Source organism: Rhinatrema bivittatum, chromosome 5, assembly GCF_901001135.1.
Source record: "Rhinatrema bivittatum chromosome 5, aRhiBiv1.1, whole genome shotgun sequence".
NCBI lineage: Eukaryota > Metazoa > Chordata > Amphibia > Gymnophiona > Rhinatrematidae > Rhinatrema > Rhinatrema bivittatum.
In genome coordinates this window covers 222,525,972-222,552,390 of record NC_042619.1, presented here as the reverse complement: position 1 = coordinate 222,552,390, position 26,419 = coordinate 222,525,972, and the positions used below count along the sequence as shown (strand labels likewise).

The following is a 26,419-nucleotide window of genomic DNA, read 5'->3' as shown; positions in this document are numbered from 1 at the left end:
ATGAGGAAAGACTAAAGAGGTTAGGACTTTTCAGCTTGGAGAAGAGACGACTGAGGGGGGATATGATAGAGGTGTTTAAAATCATGAGAGGTCTAGAACGGGTAGATGTGAATCGGTTATTTACTCTTTCGGATAGTAGAAAGACTAGGGGGCACTCCATGAAGTTAGCATGGGGCACATTTAAAACTAATCGGAGAAAGTTCTTTTTTACTCAACGCACAATTAAACTCTGGAATTTGTTGCCAGAGGATGTGGTTAGTGCAGTTAGTATAGCTGTGTTTAAAAAAGGATTGGATAAGTTCTTGGAGGAGAAGTCCATTACCTGCTATTAAGTTCACTTAGAGAATAGCCACTGCCATTAGCAATGGTAACATGGAATAGTTTTTGGGTAATTGCCTTGTTCTTATGGCCTGGATTGGCCACTGTTGGAAACAGGATGCTGGGCTTGATGGACCCTTGGTCTGACCCAGTATGGCATTTTCTTATGTTCTTATTGACTGCGTCATCGGGAGGAGAAACACCGTTTCGCATACCTTCATCGGGAGTTCTGCCTCAGCCATCAATGCAGATACTTCCCTCGCCACCGACCCATCCATCGATGCCGATACGTCCGTCAGCGCCACTGAGTCATCCATCGATGCCCTTGATGCCTGCACCGGTGCCTTCAATGCCATCTTCGGTACCTCCGATAATTCCTCCGATTCCCTCTGAGCCTAGACCGGGACCTTCAGGTCTACAGCCACCCTGTCCCCCTCTAGTTCCTAGAGGAGCAGGTGCTGATCCTTACGACACTTGGGGTGATGACACTTCATCAGACACAGATGATTTACCTTCACCACCTTCACCCACTGAGAGTAGGAAGCGTTCTCCTCCAGAGGACCTCTCCATTATAAACTTTGTGAAGGAAATGTCTGAATTGGTCCCCTTCCAATTGCAGACTGAACAGGATGATAGGCACCAGTTGATGGAATTGCTCCAATTCCTAGATGCCCCCAAGGTAATCACATCTAAACCCATCCATCGGGTCCTTCTCGATCTCCTCAAGAAGAACTGGGATCATCCTGGATCAGTTGCTCCAGTACACAGGAAAGCTGACACTACCTATCTGGTACAATCAGCCCCAGGTTTTCAAAAATCTCAGCTTGATCACCACTCGGTCGTTGTAGAGTCTGCACAAAAAAGGGCAAAGAGGTCAAAGCCTCATTCATCTGTTCCTCCTGGAAAGGAACAGAAGTTCCTAGACAACATTGGTTGCCGAGTATTCCAAGGGGCCATGCTCATCTCCCGAATTGCCGCCTATCAGCTTTATATGACCCAATATAACAGGGTCATTTTTAAGCAGATACAGGACTTCTCAGACTCCCTGCCTCAACAATTTCAAGAACAATTACAAACCCTAGTCAACAAGGGTTTTGAAGCAGGCAAGCATGAGATTAGAACATCTTATGACATTTTTGACACTTCTACCAGAGTGTCTGCAGCTGCCATCTCGGCAAGACGGTGGGCCTGGCTCAAGTCTTCTGACCTTCGCCCAGAAGTACAAGACCGGTTATCCGACCTGCCTTGTGTCGGAGATAGTCTGTTTGGTGAGCAGATTCAATGGACGGTAGCAGAATTAAAAGACCATCATGAGACCCTAAGACAGCTCTCTTTGATGACTCTGACTTCTCCTCAAAACAGCCCTTCAGAAAGGACTCTAAGAAGTCATTCTTCCATCTGAAGAAGTCTTACTCGCCACCATCCAGATCCCATGCCACGAGATCTTATCAAAAACCGCAGTCTCGTCAAGCCCGTAAACAAAAACCACAAGCAGCTCCTCAACCAGGACCTGCTTCAGGTTTTTGATTTCCACTTAGAGAGCAGCAGCCACATTCCTCTGTCGCACATACCAGTGGGAGGTCGATTGTGCCACTTCCACAACATGTGGCATCCAATCACATCCGACCAATGGGTATTGGCAATCATTGTTCAGGGTTACCATCTGAACTTTCTCGCCCTGCCACTGGACTCCCCACCTCTACAGACGTGGAGAATGTCCGACCATGCCATTCTTCTGGAACAAGAGGTTTCCCTCCTTCTCCAGTCAAGAGCAATAGAACCCATTCCATACTCTCAGCAAGGCCTAGGGTTCTATTCCCTGTACTTCCTAATCTCCAAAAAATCGGGAGGTGTCCGTCCTATTCTAGACCTATGGGCCCTCAACAAGTACCTTCAACGAGAAAAGTTCAAGATGGTCACCTTGGGATTGCTTCTACCTCTTCTACAAAGAGGAGATTGGCTCTGCTCTCTGGACCTCCAAGACGCATACACCCACATTGCGATAACTCCAGCTCATCGCAAGTACCTGAGGTTTCTAGTAGGCCCCAAGCACTTTCAATATCGAGTGCTCCCATTCGGCCTAGCGTCTGCGCCACGAGCCTTTACTAAATGCCTCGTAGTTGTCGCAGCCTTCCTCAGAACCCAAGGTGTTCACGTCTACCCCTACCTGGACGATTGGTTAATCAGGGCTCCCACTCAGCAATCTGCTCTGTCGTCCCTCAATCTAACCTTACACCCTAATTTTGCTGGAATTTCTCATCAATTACAACAAATCCTACTTAGTCGCATCTCAAACCTTATTCATTGGGGCAGACTTGGACACCTTACAGGCAAAGGCTTTCCTACCTCAACAATGAGCACTGACTCTTGCGTCCCTTGCTCATCAGCTGCAGTCTCAGCACTCCGCGACTGCACGCCAATTTCTTGTCCTCCACGGACACATGGCGTCCTCAGTCCATGTCACACCAATGGCCCGCTTGGCCATGAGATTCATGCACTGGACTCTGAGGTCTCGGACTCAAGCTATTTAGCCTCTGTCAGCCATTGTCCGCATAACCGACTCACTCTGTCTGTCTCTCGCCTGGTGGAAAAATCAGACCAATCTCCTCCAGGGATTGCCCTTCCAGGCTCCAAATCCTCAGATCATTCTCACCACTGACACTTCCAACCTCGGGTGGGGAGCCCATGTAGCCAATCTGCAGACACAAGGCTCTTTGTCTCCAGAGGAAGCCAAATACCAAATAAATTTCCTGGAACTTCGAGCCATCAGATATGCTCTCAGGGCCTTTCAGGATTGCCTCTCAAATCAAGTCATCCTGATTCAGACTGACAACCAGGTGGTAATGTGGTACATCAACAAACAGGGAGGCACAGGCTCCTTCCTTCTGTGTCAGGAAGCTGCGCCGATTTGGCAGGAAGCTCTCTCCGATTCGATGTACCTCAGGGCCACCTGGTTACCGGGAGTGGACAATGTGTTGGCAGAGAAGCTGAGTCGCGTCTTTCAACCGCACGAGTAGTCTCTCAACCCCTTGGTAGCGAACTCCATCTTCCAACAATGGGGATATCCTCAGATAGACCTCTTTGCGTCCCCACAGAACCACAAAATGGAGAACTACTGCTCTCTCATTCGCAGGAAACATTCTCAACCCAGAGACGCATTCTCCCTCTCTTGAGCAACCGGTCTGCTTTATGCATTCCCTCCACTTCGTCTTCTCTCGAAGACTCTTGTGAAACTACGACAGGACAAGGGAACCATGATCCTGATAGCACCTCACAGGCCACGCCAAGTGTGGTTTCCATTACTTCAGGACTTCTCCATCCGCAGGCACATTCCATTGGGAAAGGACCTGTTTCTGATCACTCAAAACGACGGGTGCCTACGACATCCCAATCTTCAAGCCTTGTCCCTGACGGCATGGATGTTGAAAGGTTAATCCTTCAACCACTTAACCTTTCTGATCGGTTTCCCGTGTCTTGATTGCTTCATGGAAGCCTTCCATGAGAAAAGCTTACTCTTACAAATGGAAAAGGTTCACGTCATGGTGCTCTTCTCAGTCCCTTGACCCCTTTACCTGTCCAATCCCAAAATTTCTGGACTATCTCTGGCAACTATCAGAGTCAGGTCTTAAGACTTCCTCCATTAGAATGCATGTCAGTGCGGTAGCCGCCTTCCATAAAGGTATCGGGGATGTCTCTATATCAGTACACCCCCTTGTAACACGTTTTTTGAAGGGCTTGCTCCACATCAAGCCCCCATTGCGTCCTCCGGCCCCTTCCTGTGACCTTAATCTAGTTCTCAGTCAGCTCATGAAACCATCATTCGAGCCTCTTCACTTTGTGAACTTCGATATCGCACATGGAAAGTGATTTTCCTTTTGGCTATCACTTCAGCTCGCAGAGTTAGTTAATTGCAGGCTCTAGTTACCTATCCGCCTTACACTAAACTTCTGCAAGACCGAGCGGTACTCCACACTCACCCGAAATTCTTTCCTAAGGTAGTTTCGGATTTTCATCTAAAAATCAATCCATCATACTACCTACCTTTTTTCCCAGGCCCCATGCCAACCCACGAGAACAGGCTTTGCATACCCTTGACTGTAAACGGGCTCTAGCGTTGTACCTAGACCGTACAGCGACCCACAGGGAAAACACTCAATTGTTTGTCTCTTTCCACCCAAACAAGTTAGGGAAGCCTGTGGGTAAAGAATATATACTTTCTTCTTTAATAATTTTTAGTTCTCTTCTGTCTTGATACTAGTATGTGATTCAATATTATGTGATTTGTAGCATACAGACTGTTTTTTAGTAGGAACACATCATTCTCTTTATACTATTAGTTTAAGTATGTTATTTCCTCCTTATGCAATGTAATTTCTAGTTTAAGACTAAAATTATGATATTATTATTACACTTGCAGTTTAACCATAGAACTGGACTCTCTCCTCCTGGTTGGCGGACTGCATATCCTTTTGCTACCAGCAAGCGGGTATTCCATTTCAAGACCATGTTAAAGCACACTCTGTGAGGGCCATGGCGACTTCAGTAGCACACCTACGATCGGTGCCGCTTCCTGACATCTGCAGGGCTGCCACCTGGATTTCCCTCCACACCTTTGCAGCCCACTATTGTTTGGACAAAGCCGGAAGACAAGATTCTGTCTTCGGCCAGTCTGTCTTTCATAACCTATTTATAACGTGATGTACCAACACCCTTCTGCCTGCCCGGTGGGGTTCAGGATGCCCTCTACCAAATTCCACCCCAGTTGTTGTGCCTGTTGCACACCTGGGTACATTTGGTGCATACTCGGACATCCTCAGCTCGGTACTCACCCATATGTGAGGACTACCATCCTGCTTGCCCTGTGAGAAAGCAAGTGTTGCTTACCTGTAACAGGTGTCACAGGACAGCAGGATGTTAGTCCTCACGAAACCCGCCCGCCGCCCCACAGTGTTGGGTTCGCAACGTTTTGTTTTATTTTTTCGGCACTGCCTGTAGCTATCAAATAAGACTGAAGGGGGACCCCTGCTGGCTGCAGGGTTAGTGCCATGCTGGGCATGCCCAGTAGGGGCCAGTCAAAGTTCTGTAAACTTTGATAGAAGTTTTCTGTGATTGGGCTCCATCCTGATGATGGTACTCATATGTGAGGACTAACATCCTGCTGTCCTGTGAGAATACCTGTTACAGGTAAGCAACACTTGCTATCACAAAGGATCAATCTTGGGTGTGTGGCCGAGTGGGTTCATTTCCATATGCCCTAAGATTGCTGTGGGTTAGCAGGAGGAGAGGAATGGGTGTTGCACACAAACTCCCCCTCCCTCTCTCTCTGACATGCACATGTTTGCGCGCACACACACATTCTCTTCCTCACGTTTCTGTCCCTCTGGAAGTACAAGCAGCAGCAGCCACCACCTCATTTAACTCCTGTGGCCAACAGGGCGACTCTTCGGCCCATGGAGCCCCACAGACACAATACTGCTCCTTCACATTCTTTTGTCTGTGTGGGTAGACACTGCTCAGTCGACTTCTCCTTCCTGCCTTGCTGCTATAGCTGCAGCCTCCTTCCAGTGCCATGATGGCATCTCCTCCTTCCTGCCCACACGAACCCAGATAAGGAATTTGTTGTGTAGGCCCACGTGGGCAGGAAGAAGACAATGCCATTATGATGGCATACCCAAAACTGTGGTGCTTTTGTAGGGGTAATTCTGTCAGGCGGAGTGAGGTTGCAAAATGTGCTCCTATCAAAACATTCTTGCAAAGACCATCTCACCTTGCCACAGAGTGATTATTAAAGTGTCCGTAGGATTCCTAGGAGGCCCACCGTGGTTGTGAGAGCCCCCATCCTGCTGTGGTTCAAAGAGAGGCCCATCAGGGCTATGGCGAACCCCAGCCTGCCACAGCCCAAAGAAGAGGGAGAGGCCCTGAGCCTGTATGCATGAGAGCATGGGTGTGTGTATGAAAGAGGGAGTTGTGTAAGGGTGTGTGAGAGAGGGGATAAAATTTGTGCATCCCCTTCCCCAATCCATAACAATCTCAGGATGACTGGAAACCAAAAGATTCCATGTATGGAGAACAGAGAATTAAAAAAAAATTCTTATTAGTTTTAATTGTTGGGTAGTGGTTGTCTGTTTTGAAATATTTTATTAGTTTTTGATAATTAAAAAAAATAATTATAATTTAATAGAATGACTTGGTTTTCAGCTCTTTTGAAATATGTATTCTTTCTATTACTATAGTTTACTATTATGATTGTTATATTTCTTAATTTTATTTTATGACGAATGTTTCTATTTTTCCATTGTTGCACTGCATATAGCATCTGGCTTCTTGCCAGTTTAGTTTTTGTCTACATGTTTCGATTTTTACTTTATGGTATCTTTATTCTATATTTGGTGTGGGGGCCGTCTGTGTTCTGCATGTGAGACTACAGTGAGATATCCTGTGTAGGGATCTGTAGCGGCCTGGCTTGTTCTGTTTTCCTAATAGGAGATGCATTGATGTTTAGGGTCTGATGTAATAGTTTGTGTTACTTTTTATAGGTAGGGTTGTTACTGTTTGAGTGCTGGCATTTAGTGCTGTTTTAGTATGGGAGGTTTACTGTATTCAGTTTGCTCATAGCTTTCTGAGGGCCAGACCCCTATCGAAATATATTTTATAATAGGTTTAATACATATGGGTTCCAAATCTTTTTTTTTTTTTTTTTTTTTTTTTTTTTTTTTTTTTGGTCAAGCTTTTCTGGTAGGTATTGCAGCAGTGCATGTAAAAATAATGCACATGCTGTGGTATTTTTACCTCGAAAGACTATGAATGTCCTTACATAAAATCTGTTATGAATGCATAATTTTTAATTGTGTATGTGTGTGTGGTGAGGTCTGGAAGGAAGGGGGTCACAAGGCTGTAAAGTTTGCCTAGGTCACCCTTGTACTGACCAGGAGACAGTCTGCCACCCACAGACCCCCCCTTATTCACCCATTTCCCACTTCTCCAGGGGGAAAATGCTAGGGAAACTTGGGAGGTAGGTCATAGGGTTCCTGAGGGTGTGGCAGTGTTGCCAGCTTCTTGGTTACATCATATTAAGCAGTTTATCAATATTATAAGCTTCTTAGTAATATCACTTCTCCTAGGACAAGCAGTATGGTAGTCCTCACATGTGGGTGATATCAGATCGAGCACGGAACGGAAAAGAAGAGGCCCTCTCAAGGCTTTAATCTGTGCCATGCCTTGTGGGTGAGATGCATGCCATCTCATCCCTCGCCTCAGGCAGCAGATTACCTTGAACTGCCCCTGTGGGCTTGGCTCTTCCCAAATCTACTTCCCCTCTTTTTTTTCTTTTTCTGTCTGTATGGATGGTTTTTAACTTTGGGGTTATCTTTTGTTTCTCTCTCTCCTTTTCAACACACATCAAAAACACTGTTAAAGCATCTCATTTTTTCCTTTATAAACTCATTAATATCCAATCATTCCTTTCTGAGATACTACCAAAGCACAAATCTGCTTAGACTGCAACCTGCTATTTGTGGATTTTCCACTGCAATCTGTTCAAAATTTGACCAAATATCTCTTACCGTGTAACTCCTCTTCTTATGTCTCCTCACTTGCATCCGTGAATCAAGCTTAGTCGCCTACAAATGCAGTCACTCTACATCTCCTCCTTACTTATCTTCTGTCCTCCATCCCTAAAACCTTCCTTGTGAACATTGTTCATTGGGCAAGTCACTCTTTATCTGTGCCTTTCTCCATTGCCAGCTCTGCCCTGTATGCCTGGAATAAGCTTCCCGAGTCCTATGTCATGCTTCTTCTCTTGCTATATTTAAATCCATTCTAAAAACTCACCTTTTTTGAAGCTTTCCAATCCTAACTACTTTTGTTCATTAAGTGCACTTCCCATAGTCTTTTGTGTGTCTTAACTAGAAGGTAATATCCATGGAGCAGGGACTCTTTCATGTATATGTGTAAAACACATATGGCTAGTGTAGCTCTTTAGAAATTAGTAGTAGTAAAATAAGTTATTGATTCTGAAAGGCTTAATATTAAATGATATATTTAATACACAACTAAATTTCCATAGCCTTTCTGTGCTGATCAATTGACATGCACTTTGAATTCTGACTTTAAAATTGTTGTGCTGCGATGGACGAGAGCACCAGGGGGCGCTCTCGAGCGCAGGATGAAATGTGTGCCCTTGTGGTGAAACATCCTTACCCTGAGCCTCGACCGAACCTGCATGCTTCCTTGAGACCACCATAAGAACATAAGAAAATGCCATACTGGGTCAGACCAAGGTTCCATCAAGCCCAGCATCCTGTTTCCAACAGTGGCCAATCCAGGTCATAAGAACCTGGCAAGTACCCATAAACTAAGTCTATTCCATGTTACCATTGCTAATGGCAGTGGCTATTCTCTAAGTGAACTTAATAGCAGGTAATGGACTTCTCCTCCAAGAACTTATCCAATCCTTTTTTAAACACCGCTATATTAACTGCACTAACCACATCCTCTGGCAACAAATTCCAGAGTTTAACTGTGCATTGAGTAAAAAAGAACTTTCTCCGATTAGTTTTAAATGTGCCCCATGCTAACTTCATGGAGTGCCCCCTAGTCTTTCTACTATCCGAAAGAGTAAATAACTGATTCACATCTACCCGTTCTAGACCTCTCATAATTTTAAACATCTCTATCATATCCCCCCTCAGCCATCTCTTCTCCAAGCTAAAAAGTCCTAACCTCTTTAGTCTTTCCTCATAGGGGAGCTGTTCCATTCCCCTTATCATTTTGGTAGCCCTTCTCTGTACCTTCTCCATCGCAATTATATCTTTTTTGAGATTCGGCGACCAGAATTGTACACAGTATTCAAGGTGCGGTCTCACCATGGAGCGCACCTTGAGGCATTATGACATTTTCCGTTTTATTCACCATTCCCTTTCTAATAATTCCCAACATTCTGTTTGCTTTTTTGACTGCCGCAGCACATTGAACCAACGATTTCAATGTGTTATCCACTATGACGCCTAGATCTCTTTCTTGGGTTGTAGCACCTAATATGGAACCCAACATTGTGTAATTATAGCATGGGTTATTTTTCCCTATATGCATCACCTTGCACTTATCCACATTAAATTTCATCTGCCATTTGGATGCCCAATTTTCCAGTCTCACTAGGTCTTCCTGCAATTTATCACAATGGTGGTCTCTGAATGGTCCTCCGACTGATCCAAGCCCTTTCGGACTGCCGCTAGGGAGCGGCGGGAAGCAGCAGGTCGGACAGAGGACAAGGCAGACGAGGACAAAACCCAGGACGAGGATTCAGACGACTCAAGGCAGGCAAAGACTCAGACATTGGAGTAGACGAAGACTCAGGGGCTGAGGTAACTTGAAAGGAGTGCTGCAACGCCACGCGCCCTACACACCCCAGCTGGAATGGTCGCGGACCACGTTGGAGGTGAAGCAGCAAGGCTGGCATCGACTCAATTACATTAGATTTCAAGATGGCAAATAGGTACTGAAGAGAAGGACTGAAATCCAAGAAGGACATCAGGACAAACAGATGAAGGTAATCGGCCAAAATTCCAGGTGGCCCCGTCCTGACCTGAGCCTCGGGAACCCGGCGATCGACGTATCAAGAAGGTCAACAGCAGGAGGACAAACCTCCAACCTGGCGTGGAAGACACATCATGAAGGTATCCCAAAGTTAGACTTGAAAACGGAGCACAGGAGGAAAGCTCCGGAACCCTGAACATGAAAAAGATCAGACGAGAGTGAAGATCCGAGACAGTACTCAGATGGACGAGGAAGATCTTCAATTCGAGATGGAGACTCCAGATAGAGCACTAACACCCACAGGCGGGGAGGAGGCTGCGGTGGCCAGACTGGCCCTCAGGCTATCCACCGGAGCACTGCCCGCCGGGGGCTAGGCATAGCTGGAGTCCAGAGCATCGAAGGAAGAAGACTAGTCTCCAAGGCAAGGATCTGGAACAGACTCCCCGGACACTCGAGGAGCAGTTGGGACAGATGAAGCGGATGTCCAAAAGACTCAGGAGCCAGGAGAGACAGACAGGAACATGGGTACCCTCGGCTCCGGAGATGGAGGAATCCCACCAGCGCCCTACACACCCCAGCCGGGGTGGTCACGGACCACTGGGCCACTACGTGCCCTACCGGACTGGTCACGGACCCCGAGGGACAGGAAGACGGAACCTCAGGAATCTCTGGACTGGAATGGAACATCAGGATACTGAAGACATCACAGAGACAAGAGACCAGGACATAGAACATCAAAGAAATCAGGAACAAGGAATGGGATCCCAAGACAAAGATGCCAGACAGGAGCTGGAAACGGAGATCCTCAGGAGACCAGCTCCAGGAAGGAAGTTGCTCCTTGCGAAGGCGAGGAAGAACCGACAGTGGAAGCCTTTTGTAGGCTGACGCAGGAAACACCCAGGGAGGAGTCAGGAAGGAACCACACCTGCACTGGCCCTTTAAGAAGAGCAGAGAGGCGCGGCTTCGCCACTTAGGACAACGCAGGAAGCAGTGCAGGACCCTGGACAGCGGCCCTGCTATCACACAACGGCTGCAGAGAAGAAGCAGGCCTTAGGGCAGGCCCCGACGTCAGGGACAACTCCCTACAGCTGAAGGAGGATCACAGGCGGCTCCAGCTGCCAGGCGAGTCCGGGGAAGCAGGCCCTATCCCCACGGAGGGCCTGAGATAGGTTAGTGGCCTCTGGGCCACATGGGAACGCTGTAGGTGTCTCCTGGCACATGAGGGCAGGCCTGTAGAAGATGGCGGCGACCGCTGCTGGAGAGGTCCAGGGTGCAGCCTCTGGACCACGGACCGTCAGCAGCTCCACGCTGTGGGAGAGGCCCCCTGCTTCTGCGGCCTCTGGGCCGCATAGGAGAGATGACTGCGTCTTCCTGTTGTAACGGGACACGGCGGCAAGGCCCGCCATGCTGAGGACAGCTTGGGCGGTCCCCGGACCGCATGGGAGCAGTGTCTGAAGTCAGGCTGAAGGAAGGAGGAAGGTAAAAGAGGCCTCCCGTGGCGTTATCATTGATTTTAAATATTTTAGAGAGAACTTGTGTGGAGCTCTCTAAAAATTGTCATTTTTATAAAAAAAAAAAAACAATATCTGTGGATTAGAACATAATGCTTTTGACTTTTTACTTTATTCAAGCCAACAGAGAAGAAAAAATGTTACTTGGTTTCCATGTCCATTCCATTCTAACTAATAAGCCTTTCTTTCCTCAGTAATTTCTGCTTAACTAAAGCCTTAATATTGATAGCATGTAATGAGAAATACCCAACAGACAGGCCAATGCAATAAAGTATGTGTAAAAAACGTGCATCCTAACTGGGCTCTTGTTTTTTTAACACGTGCACGCTCACCTCTCTTGGTCCATTGTATCTCATGGCGGCGAATTTACTGGCACAATATACATGGCCTGGAGCGTGTATTATGTGCATGTTTATTGTATGCTCAGAATTTATATTTTTTCCGTGAAGCCTTTTTATTTTTTCAGAATGCTGCTTTCTGTGGTTCCTCCTTGTATTGCAATGATAATAGGTGGAGGAACCACAGGAAAGCAGTATCTTTTTGTATTTAAGTAGATCCCTTGCCACATGGCCAGTCTTTATACCTGCTCTGAGGTAGACGCAAAATTTGACAGGTTAAAAAGTGCGCTTTGGGCATGTGGCGATTTTTTGCATCACGGGGTAATAGCTGATAGCCTCATCTACATGGCATTTACATGTAATGAGCGCTATTTGCTACGCCTTAGTTTGGATGTACTTTGGATTGTTACATTCTATGTTACTTGTAATAATGTTCAATGGTTTATTGTTATTGTTCCATGTTCTATGTAAAAAAACCCAGGTCTAACTTCCCAGACCAGGGCAACCTCTTTCGTTACTTGTAAACCGGACTGATTTGTATTGCATACAGGAATTCCGGTATATAAAAATTTAAAATAAATAAAATAAATAAATAAATGTACGTTTTGGATGCGCTGATTCCCTTATTACATAGGGAGTTAAGGACGAGCATCCAAAACATGCATCCAACCACTCGTTAAGCTATGCACTAGTCAGGGTGAACATTATTACATTGGCCCCAGAAAGTTTAATCTTTTTCAAGTAATATCGATTTTAAGAAAATGGAAAACCAATCTGACCTTATGTGTTTTTCTTTAGAAGTGTGTTAACTTAGTGAAACTGAAATTTTTTTTTATTACTAAAGCAGTATGGAACACATTCTTAGCACTTTCTTCTGCATATATATCATTGTAATGCTAAGCAGTGTCTTTAAAAAGCTAATGTGCTGTTTCTGTTTTAAATGTCTGTTAAATGATGCAGTAATTGTAAACAGCATTAGGGTTTTCTCTCCATCTTTTTCAATAACATATTTTAACAAGTTCTCTTGAGACTCTAAAGAGCTTTAGTTCACGAAACATGTGGTCCAGCAGGAGGGGGGCACCTTTGTCTGCAGAAATCAGTGAGTTGGCAGCTAGATTTTGCCTGTCTTAGTTTCTTTCCAGATTCTGTGACCCAGTGTAACCTTTGGTCTGCCTCTGAAGGCTGGGTTGAAGGAAGCATGAGCAGGTGACTGATGATCACTGTCGGTGAAGCCTGCAGACAAAATGCTAATTACTTTAGCAGCCTTTCTCCTCCCCCTCTGCTTAAACTAACAAATGCAAATAACTGCATCCCCATTTGCTAATGTTTCTGGGCTGCACAAGTAGCATGGGCTTTGTTAAAGCATTCATACTTCAGTTTCAGTAGCCCTGGTAAGGAAGAAAATCCAAGAAGTGCAGCTCAAGTATCTTAATGGCCAGTGCTGCTAATGTTGAGTTCCCATGAATACATTTTAAGGTAGGAAGCTGCTGCTCAGATATAATTTGCCTGTGTATATGTATTAGGATGTATATTAACGAACATTTGCAATGTGTAGTTGTTTCCATTGTTTGTGCTGTTAGACCATGTGTAGTAAAGGCAGTCAGCCATTTCTGCAAAAAGTGTTAAAAGTGAACATTTTAACTCTCATGTTAACATTTGGATTGCTATCATTTGATTTGTTGCTGAAAATGATGTTTATAAAGCATTTTCTAGTTTTGTGTGCTAAAGGTGACATTCTGCAAGTTTAAACAATTTGGCTAAAATATTTATGAATAAAGAAAAGTGCAAGGTAGAGATTAATATGCAGTTCTGTTAGATTCATACAAACCTGCACTGGTTCATAGATGTGCTGCTAGATTTGTGTGATTGCTTAACCAAGAAGTAGCATTATACAAAATTAAAGCACGATTAATCAGCATCTTTAAAATGTGCAAGTTTGTCACAGTATCTTATTCACAGATTCTGTGTATCAGTCTAGTTAATATAAATGACATATTGTTTTTAATTTTGAAATGAGCAAAACTCTGAATGGAATATGTAACCTTTTACCATTTTAAGATATGTAGTTGGTGAATCCTTGAAATGCCTTAAAACAGCAGCATCTCTTACTCATAACAAAATTCAAATTAATTTTGCAATGGGTGGGATGCAACCCTTACTGAAATAAGGGAAGTCATCAGCACAGCTTTTTCGGTAGAAGTTATTTTGAAATATACCAAAGCTCCAATTTAATTTATTGATAATTGAAAAATAGGTAGTGAACCCTTTTGTCTCCCTCCTTTTTCATGATGGTCCTAATGACAAGTTAGGTGCCCCTGCCAAAGGAAATTACCATTTTTTGGGTTGGTGATTATTGTATAAAATTGTAATTAAGACAGCAAGCTATTTAGAAAATGTTTAAAAGATCCAGATTAATCTGTATTCTTCATAAGAGCTGTATATGAACGTGCAGTTGAGTTCTGTTTAGGATTTTATGGTGTTTCTACTTAAGTGCCTGATATTTTCTATAAAAAAAATCCTTGATAGTGCATAGGAAATGAACAGAATGGATGCCTATTGCTTCCTATTAACTGTGATGACTTGTTTGCCTCACCCAAAAATCAACAGTCCACAAAATTACCCAGTAACAGTACTTGCATGCTTTTAAGTAGCCTACCTTCTGCATAGAGTGCAGCAGGAAAAGTCCTGGAGCTGGAAAAATACACAGGTCATAATTTTGATCCCATAGAACAGTGGGTTCTCAACAGTGTCACCAAAAATTTGACATAGCAAGACTATGCCTTCTATAACAGCCACATGTGCTTGCTACTTCAGGAGAGTGCAGAGCAAGGAGCTTCTCATCACCACTCCCTGTTGATGTTTTCCCCTCAACCCTGGCAATCACTGCCACCATCAATCCAAGCCATAAATGTTGCTGTATCCTGCCCTGCCATCCCATTGCACCTCCCCACTTCTTGGAGTTTGTTTTTCTCTATATGCTTGTTTATAATTTATGGCCTTTTATTCTGTATTACAAAAGGTCAATCTGCATGTTTGACAGAGGTGAGGGATTCTGCAAACTAGGATGTAGATTCTGTGTAGGAATCTAGAGCAGCCTGGTTTTCTTTGTTTTTCCAATAGTAAGTGTTCTGTGTTCTATATTTGCAGTCTTGCTTTTTCATAGGTTAGGTTGTTGCTGTTCAAGTCCTGGGTGTTAGTGCTCTTGTGGTATGGCTGTTACATAATTTCTAAATGTCTTTTTAGCAGGTTTTCATATTATTTCACAAAGTGGCTGGCAGGAAAGGATTTTGAAGTACTAATACTGAGGGGATATCAGAATTTGAATAGATTTTTTGTATGGTGATTTGAAAGGGGAAATTTCCTAACTCTTCTCTGTATAAACTCCAAAAGAGGTCAGACCTTTCTGAGGTTGACAGTGAGATGCATGAAAGTTTGTCTGTATCAAAAAAAACTGTGCTCTGCATATGCATATCAGTCCCAGATTTCTTACTGATGCAGTAAGCAAAGATTACACTTTTTGTGAAAAAAAAAACATTTAATAATAATTTATAAGCAGTTATTGAAATTGAAGAATGTTATGCTTCTCCTGCATCATTTTGAACAATAAAATATCTAGGATTTTGTTTTTTAGTATATCTATTAAATGTAATGTGCAGTGTGTCACACATGTGAGCATCATCTGTCAGGCGTGTCATGGCAGAAAAAAGGTTGAGAACTACTGCTATAGAATATGCCTCTGGGCAGAGGAAAATGCAGGTTCAAATCTCAAAGCTCTATTCTTTTTTTTTTTTTTTTTTATTCTTATGTTTGTTTTTACAGGATTCAAATCAAAGGAGATGTTATGACCTCAGACTTTTCCAGGGAAAATCAGTAGACCAACTGTAGAGATCTGTATGGGCAGACTGGAATATAAGGAGTCTGCTGATTTCTCTTGAGTAGTCTGGAGACTGCCTAAGTGTGCTTCACCTCTGTTGCATGTTTGCAGTGAGTTGAAAGATGTGTGTGTTGCCTTGGCTGGGTTAAGAGTAAGTGTGATAGTGGAGTTTCAAAGTTTGAACCTGTGCTTTTGTTGTTCCCAGGCCAAATTCCTAAAAAAATTGCATGTTTCTATGGAAATCATGTGAAATGCCTCTGTGCTCATATATGTCCCATGGACAGCTGTAGCATTAACTATCATCTTGTTTTCCCCAGTTTAACAATTAAATTGTGTTGCATTTTATTTTGGGGATTGCTTACTTATCACAGTATGTTAGACGTTAAGCTGAAGTTTGCTGCCAGAAAGGACATGTTTATAAATTGTATATATGTTACAAGCAAAAATTCCTTGTAGAGTTATTCAGCTTATAACAAAATAGTGTTTTATTGCTACTTTGAGCTTGTTCTAATTAAAAACAAATGGTAAATAGGTTAGTAGTTTTGGTACTGTCCGTCATTCTGTCTCACTTTAATGAATAATTGCCACAATTTGCAACATTATGTATTTTTTGTTTCATGGAAAACAATTGCATTTATAAAGGTTATAAGAATGACTTACAGTAAATTTATAACTGGTAAAACAAAATGAAACACCATATATTGACCAATTTCCTCCAGTCTTAGCATCTGTTTTCTTTTCCTTCTCAGTTTCCATCGCAAAGAATAATACAAGCATATCATCCCCTTCTAAAACAATTCGGTCAATGCAGTCTACACAGAAGTCTTCTCCAGTATCAGCACAGCGGGGTAGGAAACTAGGTCAGGGCAGGTCACCTGGACCTGTTACAGCTCCCAGGAAGGGCAGGCCTCCTAAAAATGTCATCTTGGCAAAAAGCTTTTCTCATAATGAGAATCTCAAAACAAAAAAAGGCCTAAAACCTGGAAAAAAGGTTAGTTTAATTTTGGTCTTAAATATATGTTTTGAAAAGTGCCATTCAATTAAAAGTGACAGATGGTCAGCTTTCAGCAATTCCTCTGGTATTTAATGAAGTATTGCCTGCTGGTGTCTGCCATTCTTCAGCAAACTATACAGCAGAATTTTTTGTTTTATGCATTTTTTTTTTATAAGGGTAGAAGTTTTAAAGGAAAATAAAGTATGTTCTTATGTTCTGTTCTCAAATATGTCTGCTTTTATTATGAGTTTCTTATTCGACATATTTTCTATGTGTTATTACTCCCACTTTTTTGAATCCACGGTATATTGATCTCAGATATGCCATTTCTTTGTTAAAGACATTATTCCCATCCTATAAACAAATGCCTCCCTAAAAGAAATGCAACCCTTAACCCTTCAGTAGTGTTTAGCATTCTGTCACAGGTCACTGCCTAGGTGCTGCATGACCTGCTGACAGTTTTCTGGAGCACTGCTCAGAGCCAGCCACTTGAAGTAAAATAACTTTATTCCAGACATCGGTGTTCACTTGACACTTTTCAGCTCCTTTTGTTAGACAACAGGATTTCCCAGTAAGATAAACAGCTATAGGCCAGCCCAATTTCCTTAGGACCACATAGAACCTACTTTTTGCAGATTCAAAATCCCTAATCACAGGCTGTGGTTATCTGGGTCTGGGTAAGTCCTTTTCCTTTGGCTCCCCATCTATCTCTCTGCCAAAAGGCAGTGTTCTATCTGACTTAAGAGGCATGCTGACTTCCTGCAGTCTCTAATTTGTTTCAAATGTGACTCCCAATTAATAATACACCTTTCTGTAGCTGCTACTTTGATCCTAATACGTTCTCTGCCAAGAATCTCCAAATTACATTTTTCTAGCAGCCCTGTGCTTCCAGTTTTTCTCACAGGACAAGCAGGATGGTAGTCTGTCATCATTCACCATCCAAGACAGTGAGGGCATCCACCTCGGCGCTGGGGAAAAACCGGGCAGAGCACCGTGGCACTCATTGTCACCGGCATGGTGACCGTCCGCCACCGACGCCATCCAGCACATCGGTGCTATCCTACCCGGTGCTAGAGAATGACCGGGCCAAGCAACATCGCTACTACCATTGCCACTGTTCCACACAGTGCTGGCAGTCCTCAGTGCTCCAGAATAACCGGACCGAGTTCAGAGAAATTCTGCATTGGCGTCACGATACATCGAGCCACTGAAAAGAGGGCCGGGTTTATGAGTCATAATGGCTCCCCTGTACCTGAGGCGTTCCCCACCGACACCGGTGCGGGGTTCTGACCCTCCACAAATTACTGTGGTAGCCCCAGAAACGCTCAACCTGTCTCCTCTGTACCTGCGCTACCATACCAGGTTACAGGGTTGAGTCAGATGTATACGTCCTTCAGGCTATCCCTCGATGACTCCTGAAATCCATGGAGCCATCAATCTTCGCCGGCTCTTCCTTCTGCGATCCACGACGGATGGTCTACTCTAATCCCACTTCAGCGACAATCCCATTGAGACCTGTTCTCTAAATCGGGCTTTATGGTTCAAAAGGTTCTAGGTCGTCTGGCCTTCCAAGAACCGTATTAGTGTCACATATCGCTGTTGCCAGCTATGTCGGACACAATACCAAGAGAACCTCTCTACCAATCATTTGGGATTACATCAGGACATCCTCTCGTTGTTAGCATCGGGACTCTGTACTGATTAATACTCTAGTTTCTGGTTCCTAATTAAGGACAGAAATTCCAGATGTATTCGCTGATTTACTAAACACGAGATTCAGCAAACACTGTCTCAATTGCAAGTCCACCTCGAGACCTGGCGACAGGTCTTGACGTTTTCTTGTATAGCACACAGAAATGCGGGTACGAATTTTACCGCTCACGCTCCCGTGGGAGATTACATGATATCCTGATTATGTCAGCCCCGCCAGTTGGACACCTCCTGGTCTCTCAACTTGCCGGATATCAGAGCGGCCACCCCACTTTGTACCAAGGTTCAGGGTACAGTCCCCCGGATTCTATAAAGCGTAGAAGGGGGAGGTGGGGGAGTTTTAATTTCACTATTCTTTCTTTCAACAGAAAGTAGTTACACTCCGCCTATCCTGGACCTCAAAAATATCAACTTTCTTCAGAAGGTGCAGGTAAAATGGTATCTCTCGTCTCCATGCTTCCATACCGCAGTAAGTAGGTTGCCTTTCTCCTCTATTCTTTCTGTGTGCTTCATGGTGAGTCAACAATATTACAATCCCAAGCTCTGCCGGTTGCACCAGCTTCGGCAACTTGGGTATTTCATTACATCACTAGCAGTGACTGCTGTTTCTCTATGGAGTAAAACATCATTCATGCTTTTCCTTGCATAACAGCAGTCAACCCAAGTAAGGAGCTCTACCTTCTTCATGACTCACTATAAATCTGCTACCTGGGATTGCTGTTCACTACCATAAATCCCATATAGCACACTTCTGGATACCACAGTCACAATGTACTTCTTGTCCAACAACCGCGCAGACATTCTGACAAATTCTTATGTCTCTGCGCGCATACACCATAACCTCAGCCCCTCAATTCTTTCATTGCTGGGCCACGGCATTTTTTCACCATGCATTTACTCATATGTCCCAAAAAATAGCTATGAGTAAGATTCAGTGAAATCCAATTATCAGTGGACCTAAGCTGTTCAACCACTATCGTCCCTGATCCATATTGCAGATCTAGAACCAAAACCTAGACTGGTCCTGCTCATGCTTGCATTTACTCAGGGGTGCAGAGTTCGAACTAACATCTTCTCAACCCAATATGCGTCTATTCCGCTCCATGCAGAGTTTCACATCAACTTCCTGTAGCTTTGAGTCATGACTTATGCCTTTATGCCATACAATACTGCCTCTGCAGCAAACCTTTGTGCATACAGACAGACAGCATAGTGACATTGTGATATTTCCAACACACAAGCACGCACAATGCTCTGCTAGGAAGCTGTGCAGCTCTACTCTTGGCCCTTACTCACTCCATGCATCCCCGGGCCACTTATCTAACATACTTACTGAACGCACTAGCAGACCTTCTCCTCATAAGTTTCCATCCTCTCGGATGGTCTTGGATTATATGTGTAGCGAGGAAAATCTTCTAGCACTGAGGTCAACCGAACTTGCCCTCTGCGTCTGAATCAAACCATACGGTGGACAGATTCTACTCCCTACACGTCTCCAATGCGTTCCCATGGACGCCTTTGCTGCAACAAAGGCCTCTTATATGTGTCTCTTTCGATTCCTCTCATAGCCAGCACCCCTAATTTGCTGCACCGGGACAGGGTTCACTGTTCTCGGACCCACGTCCTGGCCGAGACCAGTATGCTTTCCCATACTTTTCAATCTATCATACCAGTAACCAATTCGCCTTCTTACAGGTCAGTCTCATATCATGAACTCACTGATGTTCTCAGGTACTGGTAGCATCTCAAAAACCTTCTACACATAAATCTTACCATTCAAAATGGCATGATTTACCACGTGTCGTTAAAAAAAAAAAAAAAAAAAGGGCTTTACCCCCTTTATTTCTACACCACTCTTTTTCTCTTACTCCCTCAGATTCTGCTCCCCAGACATCCTCTACATGGGTACGCCTCGATTCCAATTGGTGTACCACTTGGGAGTGGGGATACCCGATTAACAGTTCAACCCCTTCCGAGTCAGCTTACCATGGGTTATCCACTGATTAAGCCACCTCTATTTTTACTGGCTACGGAATGGGGCCTATATATTAGTGCTTACAAGACTCATGCGTTCCCTGTTCGAGCCTTGCCATTCCTCTCACTTAACAGTCTGCAATGGGAAATTCTTTCCCTCGTAGTCATCACTTCTGCCAACAGGGTCAGTGAGTTCCACACCTTGTTACATACTCACCCGACCCTCCGTTCCTCCGAGACCGAGTGGTTTTACGTACTCAACTTCATATCCTTCTTAAGGTAGACGCAGCATCTCACCTTACTCAGAATATACTCTTTCCCAACACCTCTCTCTCACCAGAGCGAGAGGGTTTGCCACTCCTTGGACTGTAAAAGTGCACTTGCATTCTATCCAGACCGCAGTACACTCCATAGGAATTACACCTAACTCTTTCCTCCTGTGGCAAAAGCCAAGCTGCGAGTTCCAGTGGGCAAACAGACCTATTCTTCCTAATTGACGGTCTGTATTTCTTTTTCCTACTAACAAGCAGGCATTTCATTACAACACCGTGTGTAACCACACTCTGTTAGGGCCATACCAGACTCAATAACTCACCTTCAGCCGGTGCCACTTGTACATATTTGTAAAGCTGCGACCTGGAGCTCTCTCCATACCTTTGCAGCCCATTATCGCTTAGATAAGACTGGCCGGCATGCTTCCATGTTTGGCTAGTCCGTCTACTCCTCTTCTGTTCGGTTTCACTACCCAACATCCTTCCACCAAACCCGTTAAGGGTTTCAGGATGCCCTCCTTACCAAATTCCACCCCTGACATTGCGCCTTTTGCACGTCTTGGGTGCGTCAGGTACACTCTCGCGCATCCTCAGCTCGGTACTCACCCATATGTGAGGACTACCATCCTGCTTGTCCTGTGAGAAAGCAAGTGTTGCTTAAGTGTTTCTTACCTGTAACAGGTGTCCTCACAGGACAGCAGGATGTTAGTCCTCACGAAACCCACCCGCCACCCCGCGGAGTTGGGTCTACATTCGTTTTATTATTTTATTTCGCTTGCGCTTTTTGCTATAAGACGAGACTGAGGGGAGACACCTGTGTTCACAGGGATAATTTCAGACTGAGCATGCTCAGTGCACTCAGTGTGCCAGCGTCGGTCAAAGCTTTATAGAAACTTTGACAGAAAAGTTTTTCCGTAGCAGGGCTCCGTCCACTGACGGTAACCCATATGTGAGGACTAACATCCTGCTGTCCTGTGAGAACACCTGTTACAGGTAAGCAACATTTGCTTATCCCAGGACAAGCAGGATGCTAGTCCTCACATATGGGTGACGTCACTCACGGAGCCCTAATGCGGGAAAACTTCTGGCAAAGTTTCTAGAAGCTTTTAACTGGCAGCCTGGGGCTACTGAGCATGCCCGGCATGCCATGATATTCCCTGCCACAGGGGTCTCACTTCAGTCTCTTCTTTTTTCTGCGCTGCCATCGACATCGCGGTCACAGGAGCCCTATGAGGTTTTCCTCACAACTTGACAAAAAAAGTCAACACTTTCTTTAAAAATTTTGCCCCATTTCGGGTCTCATACTGTTTGTCACCGGACGGTGACAAAGAAATTAGCTTTCGCTAATAAATTCAGCGTTTTTTCATCGACGGACGTCGAGTCAAGATGTCATCAGGCTTCAAAAAGTGCCCAGCCTGCAACCGAACAATGTCCATAACGGACCCGCATATTGAATGCATTCGGTGCCTTGGAGGACAGCACGACATCGCTGCCTGTCCAGAATGCCAGGAGATGACTGCAAAAGGCAGAAAACTCCGCCAAGAAAAAATGGCACAGATTTTTCAAATGTAAACAAAGAACAAAGAAATAAATGTATTGGTCTTATTTATACACAGAGCACTCTATCGCCAGACTACTAATGTAAGACCCGCTATTCACGAGTAAAGCATTTTAAATGGCTTCTCGTTTGCCATAGGGGTCTAGTTTACTTTAATAATTCATGCAAATATTTTGCTTGATTTTTCAAATTTTCTTAAAAGAATCCATACGAAAATTATAGGGGAAAACTCCCAATTAGTACCGCATGATTAAAGAGGAATACTTATCCAAAAATGGTGATGAAGTCCCATAAGTCCCGACATGGCCATGTTTCGGACGGTTGTCCTGCCTCAGGGGAAATCACGGGTAGTTTGATAATCTTCTCAATAACGTTGATGCGGCGAATTCACTGCGAGACAACTTTTTTGCGGGCTCTCATTTAGCCCGCGGCGTTTGAATCATGGCAGACGCTCGGACTCCAATTTATACCGGAAACACTCACTCGTTACCACCCCATCCGGGAGACACAAAGGTTTCTATCATGTCCTCCTGTGGCGGAAAGGCGCCAAAAAACAGTCATCTGACAGATCCTCAAAAAAGGAGGCGTTAACAAATATACCAAGAGGTGCGCATGTCAAAGCTGAAGTGCACTATCACGTCCTCATGCTACGACGAAAAAGAGGTTAGAAGGTTCCTATCTGTTCCTCTTTTGGCGAACTTAAAGACGGGATATTTGTATCCTAGGTGGACAGAAAACATAATTCATAATTCTCGGATGGTCTCAAGAAAAATTCAAAATGGTTTCAGAAATAGTTCATGATATACCATATCATATAAGAAACCATTCACAGTTCCAGTAGAAAATTTAAAGGGGAAAACGACATCAGATAAGAGAATACCAATTAATTCTCTCATTTAAACCTTCAGGGTCCACAGTATGTAATGAAAAAATCCAATGGTGTTCGCGGCGATTTAATGTTCTTTGACTGTTTTTTGGCGCCTTTCCGCCACAGGAGGACGTGATAGATTCTTTTAAGAAAATTTGAAAAAGCAAGCAAAATATTTGCAGGAATTATTAAAGTAAACTAGACCCCTATGGTAAACGAGAAGCCATTTAAAATGCTTTACTCGTGAATAGCGGGTCTTACATTAGTAGTCTGGCGATAGAGTGCTCTGTGTATAAATAAGACCAATACATTTATTTCTTTGTTCTTTGTTTACATTTGTGGTGTATTGGAGTACACTGTGTGTATGTGGGTATTTTTTGTAACAGATTTTTCAAATCCAATCGGGGCCTTCACCGACAACGTCCACAAAATCATCACTGGTAGGCCTTACTAAAAAGATTCTTCTCAAGAAAAGACTTCCGGAGGGTTCGGGCGATGCCTCTTCTCCAACACCCTCCACTTCATTGACAAGGTCGGTATCTGAACCAAGATCGAAGCACAAGCACAGACGGCATCGATTGCTTCCGCCGCCGGATGAACCGATCACTAAGAAGCAAAAGTCTTCCTCAACTTCGGTGACTACGGTTCCATCGGTTCCAGTATCGATACCTTCGACATCACAGCAAGTATCAACTTCGATTCCTGACTTGACTGTGTTAATCAGACAAATAGTCACCGATGCCTTACAGCATCAAATTCCGGCGCCATCACCGATGCCGACAACCATGTCGATGCCGGCGGGATCGCCGATGTCAGCAGTTCCTTCGATACCGGCTTCACAGCCGATGCCGGCGACTCCGCCGATGATGCCGACAGCTCAGTCGATGCCGGCGTATACGCTGATGCCAGCGGTATCTTCGACAATTCCGTCTACATCGATGACTGATCCGGTTCAGGCGTTCATACCATCGGTGCCTTTACCATTCTCGATGCCTTCGATGCCAACCCGGCCTATACCATCGATGATTCCTATCTCGATGTTTTCCTTCACTACATCATCGATGCCATCGGTTACACAATCGATGTCTCTCTATACCATGGCACCATCCAAACCCCCTTTGCAAAGAAGAACATCTTCCATGCAAAAGTCATCGGGGAAATTCAAGTATTCTTTGCTAAAGCCTTCTACCACAGTTCCAGACACTTCCAGTTCTGAAGCACAATTACACAGCCTGCTCACTAAGAGATATCAGGACCTTCTAGCTTCATTGCCCATTATGCCTGGGCAAGAAGAGGAGGAGCAAGAAACTTCACCTGATCCACAAGATCCATTGCAAGGCCCTTCTGGGATACCTCCACCTCAAAGGCCTGAGCCTCCTCCATATCCAACACCAACTTCTGATACCTGGTCGGATACAGAATCTGAGCCCTCTTCAGAGGACTTCATGTATGATCCCTCTCCACCTCAATCCAAGAAACAGTCACCTCCAGAGGACCTTTCATTTTCATCCTTCATCCAAGAGATGTCTGAGTCCATACCCTTCCAACTACAAGCTGAAAAGGATGAGAGGCAACAGACACTGGAAATTTTACAGTTTGTAGATCCTCCTAAGCACAATCTGGCCATCCCTGTCCACGAAGTGCTACTGCAGCTCCAGCAGAGGATTTGGGAACACCCATGTACAACTCCTGCTGTTAATAAAAGGGTAGATTCTACCTATCTAGTTCAAGCTGCCCCAGGATTTGAGAAAACTCAACTTCCTCACAATTCCCTTGTGGTGGAATCTGCTCAGAAAAAATCTCGCAGAACCAGAACTCATGCCTCGGTCCCTCCAGGAAAGGACAATAGATTTTTAGATCAGATGGGAAGAAAAATCTACCAAGGGGCCATGCTCAACTCCAAAATTGCAGCATACCAACTTTACATGACTCAACACCAGAGAAATCTCTGGAAACAGATTGAAGAATTTGTACCCTCTCTGCCTCAACAGCACCAAGAGGCAGCACAAATCATAATCCAAAAAGGCTTGGATGCAGGGAAGCACGAGGTCAGAGCAGCCTATGATGCTTTTGAAACATCTTCGAGAACAGCAGCATCTGGCATTAGTGCCAGAAGGTGGGCCTGGCTAAAGGCTTCTGATTTACGCCCAGAAGTCCAGGACAAACTAGTAGACCTTCCCTGTCAGGGAGATAATTTGTTTGGCACCAAAGTTCAGGATGCTGTGGCTCAACTTCGAGAGCACTCAGAGACGCTAAAACAACTCTCCATGCTACCTCATGACCCTGCAAGGCATTTCATTACAACACCGTGTGTAACCACACTCTGTTAGGGCCTTCATTCAACCATTGCCACATTGGCAATGGTTGAATGAAAGGCGAAAGGACAGTGATTTCTCCTCTTGGCTGCTCAGAGGTGGTAGTCCAATCTACCAGAACCTGCCAGGTGGTCTGCCATTGTCAACCTTTGCCCTAAGTCCAGTTCAAAATATCTTGACTATTTTTGTCACCTGTCTAAATCAGATCTTAAGACAAAATTCTGTAACAGTGCATCTTAGTGCTATTACAGTTCACCATAACCTGTAGCAATGCAAGACACATCTTCTCTGCTACTGGTTAAACACTTCACAAAGGGTCAGTTGCATGTGAAATGTTGCGCCGGGAGGTGGACCCTTGGCCTGGTGCAGGATTGGTAGGCTCCCTAGTCGGATCCAGAGAGCGCCTGCCACCAGGAGGCGGAGCACAAGAGGAGACAGAGGCTAGCTAGAGCTTCACCAACAGCAACCTGGGGTTCCCTCAGATTGACCCCTTGGTTACCCGGGCCGCCTGTTCTTAGTTGGGCCTCGCAGGATCTCCGAGAGATAAAATTCAGGGTTGTGCCCACCACGAACAAGGATGCGCGGTCGATGTTCAGGTCAGGGAGTCCAGGAGCCAGAGAAGGCCAGAATAGAGCCTCTGAATGGAGAGCGAGGATCAAGGCCAGAGTCGAGGATAGCATGGTCAGCCAAAGCAGGGGTCAATACTAGTAGTCAGTCCGAGGATGGTCAGTCAGGTAAAGGTCAGGTTCCAGGCGGCGGTCAGACGTGGTCAGTGATCAGGCAGATATCAGTTCCAGGCAGCAAGCAGATGTTGTCAATGGACAAAGCAGAGGTCAGTTCCGGGCAGCGTTCAGACGTGGTCAAGAAAACAGGCAAAGGTCAAATCCCGGTGGCGATCAAACGTAGTCAAAGTAACAGGCAGAGGTCAGCACCGAGAAGACAGTCAGAGTGGTACTACCTGGGTAGACGTAGGAAAAGGAGGACACTGGAACGGGAAGACACTGGAACAGAAGACTGGAACAAGACACTGGATCAATTCGCAACTGGTGATCCTCATATATGGGAGAAGAAACTATATTCTCCCTTATCTTGGCTTTCCTTTTGGTGTGAGGCATTGTTAAGAGGAAATATAACTCCAAGGTAAGAGAGGAAC

General features: G+C 44.7%; 1 protein-coding gene across 10 annotated transcripts in view; it reads left to right on the top strand.

The window, feature by feature from the left end:
- Positions 1-26,419, top strand: part of SCML2 (Scm polycomb group protein like 2) — a 282,901-nt gene that overhangs the window by 159,369 nt on the left and 97,113 nt on the right. For all 10 annotated transcript variants that reach the window (XM_029603334.1, XM_029603332.1, XM_029603329.1 and 7 more), the window contains one exon: positions 16,325-16,566. In XM_029603334.1, the coding sequence (XP_029459194.1) occupies positions 16,325-16,566 (242 nt within the window). The remainder of the gene's footprint in view (positions 1-16,324; positions 16,567-26,419) is intronic.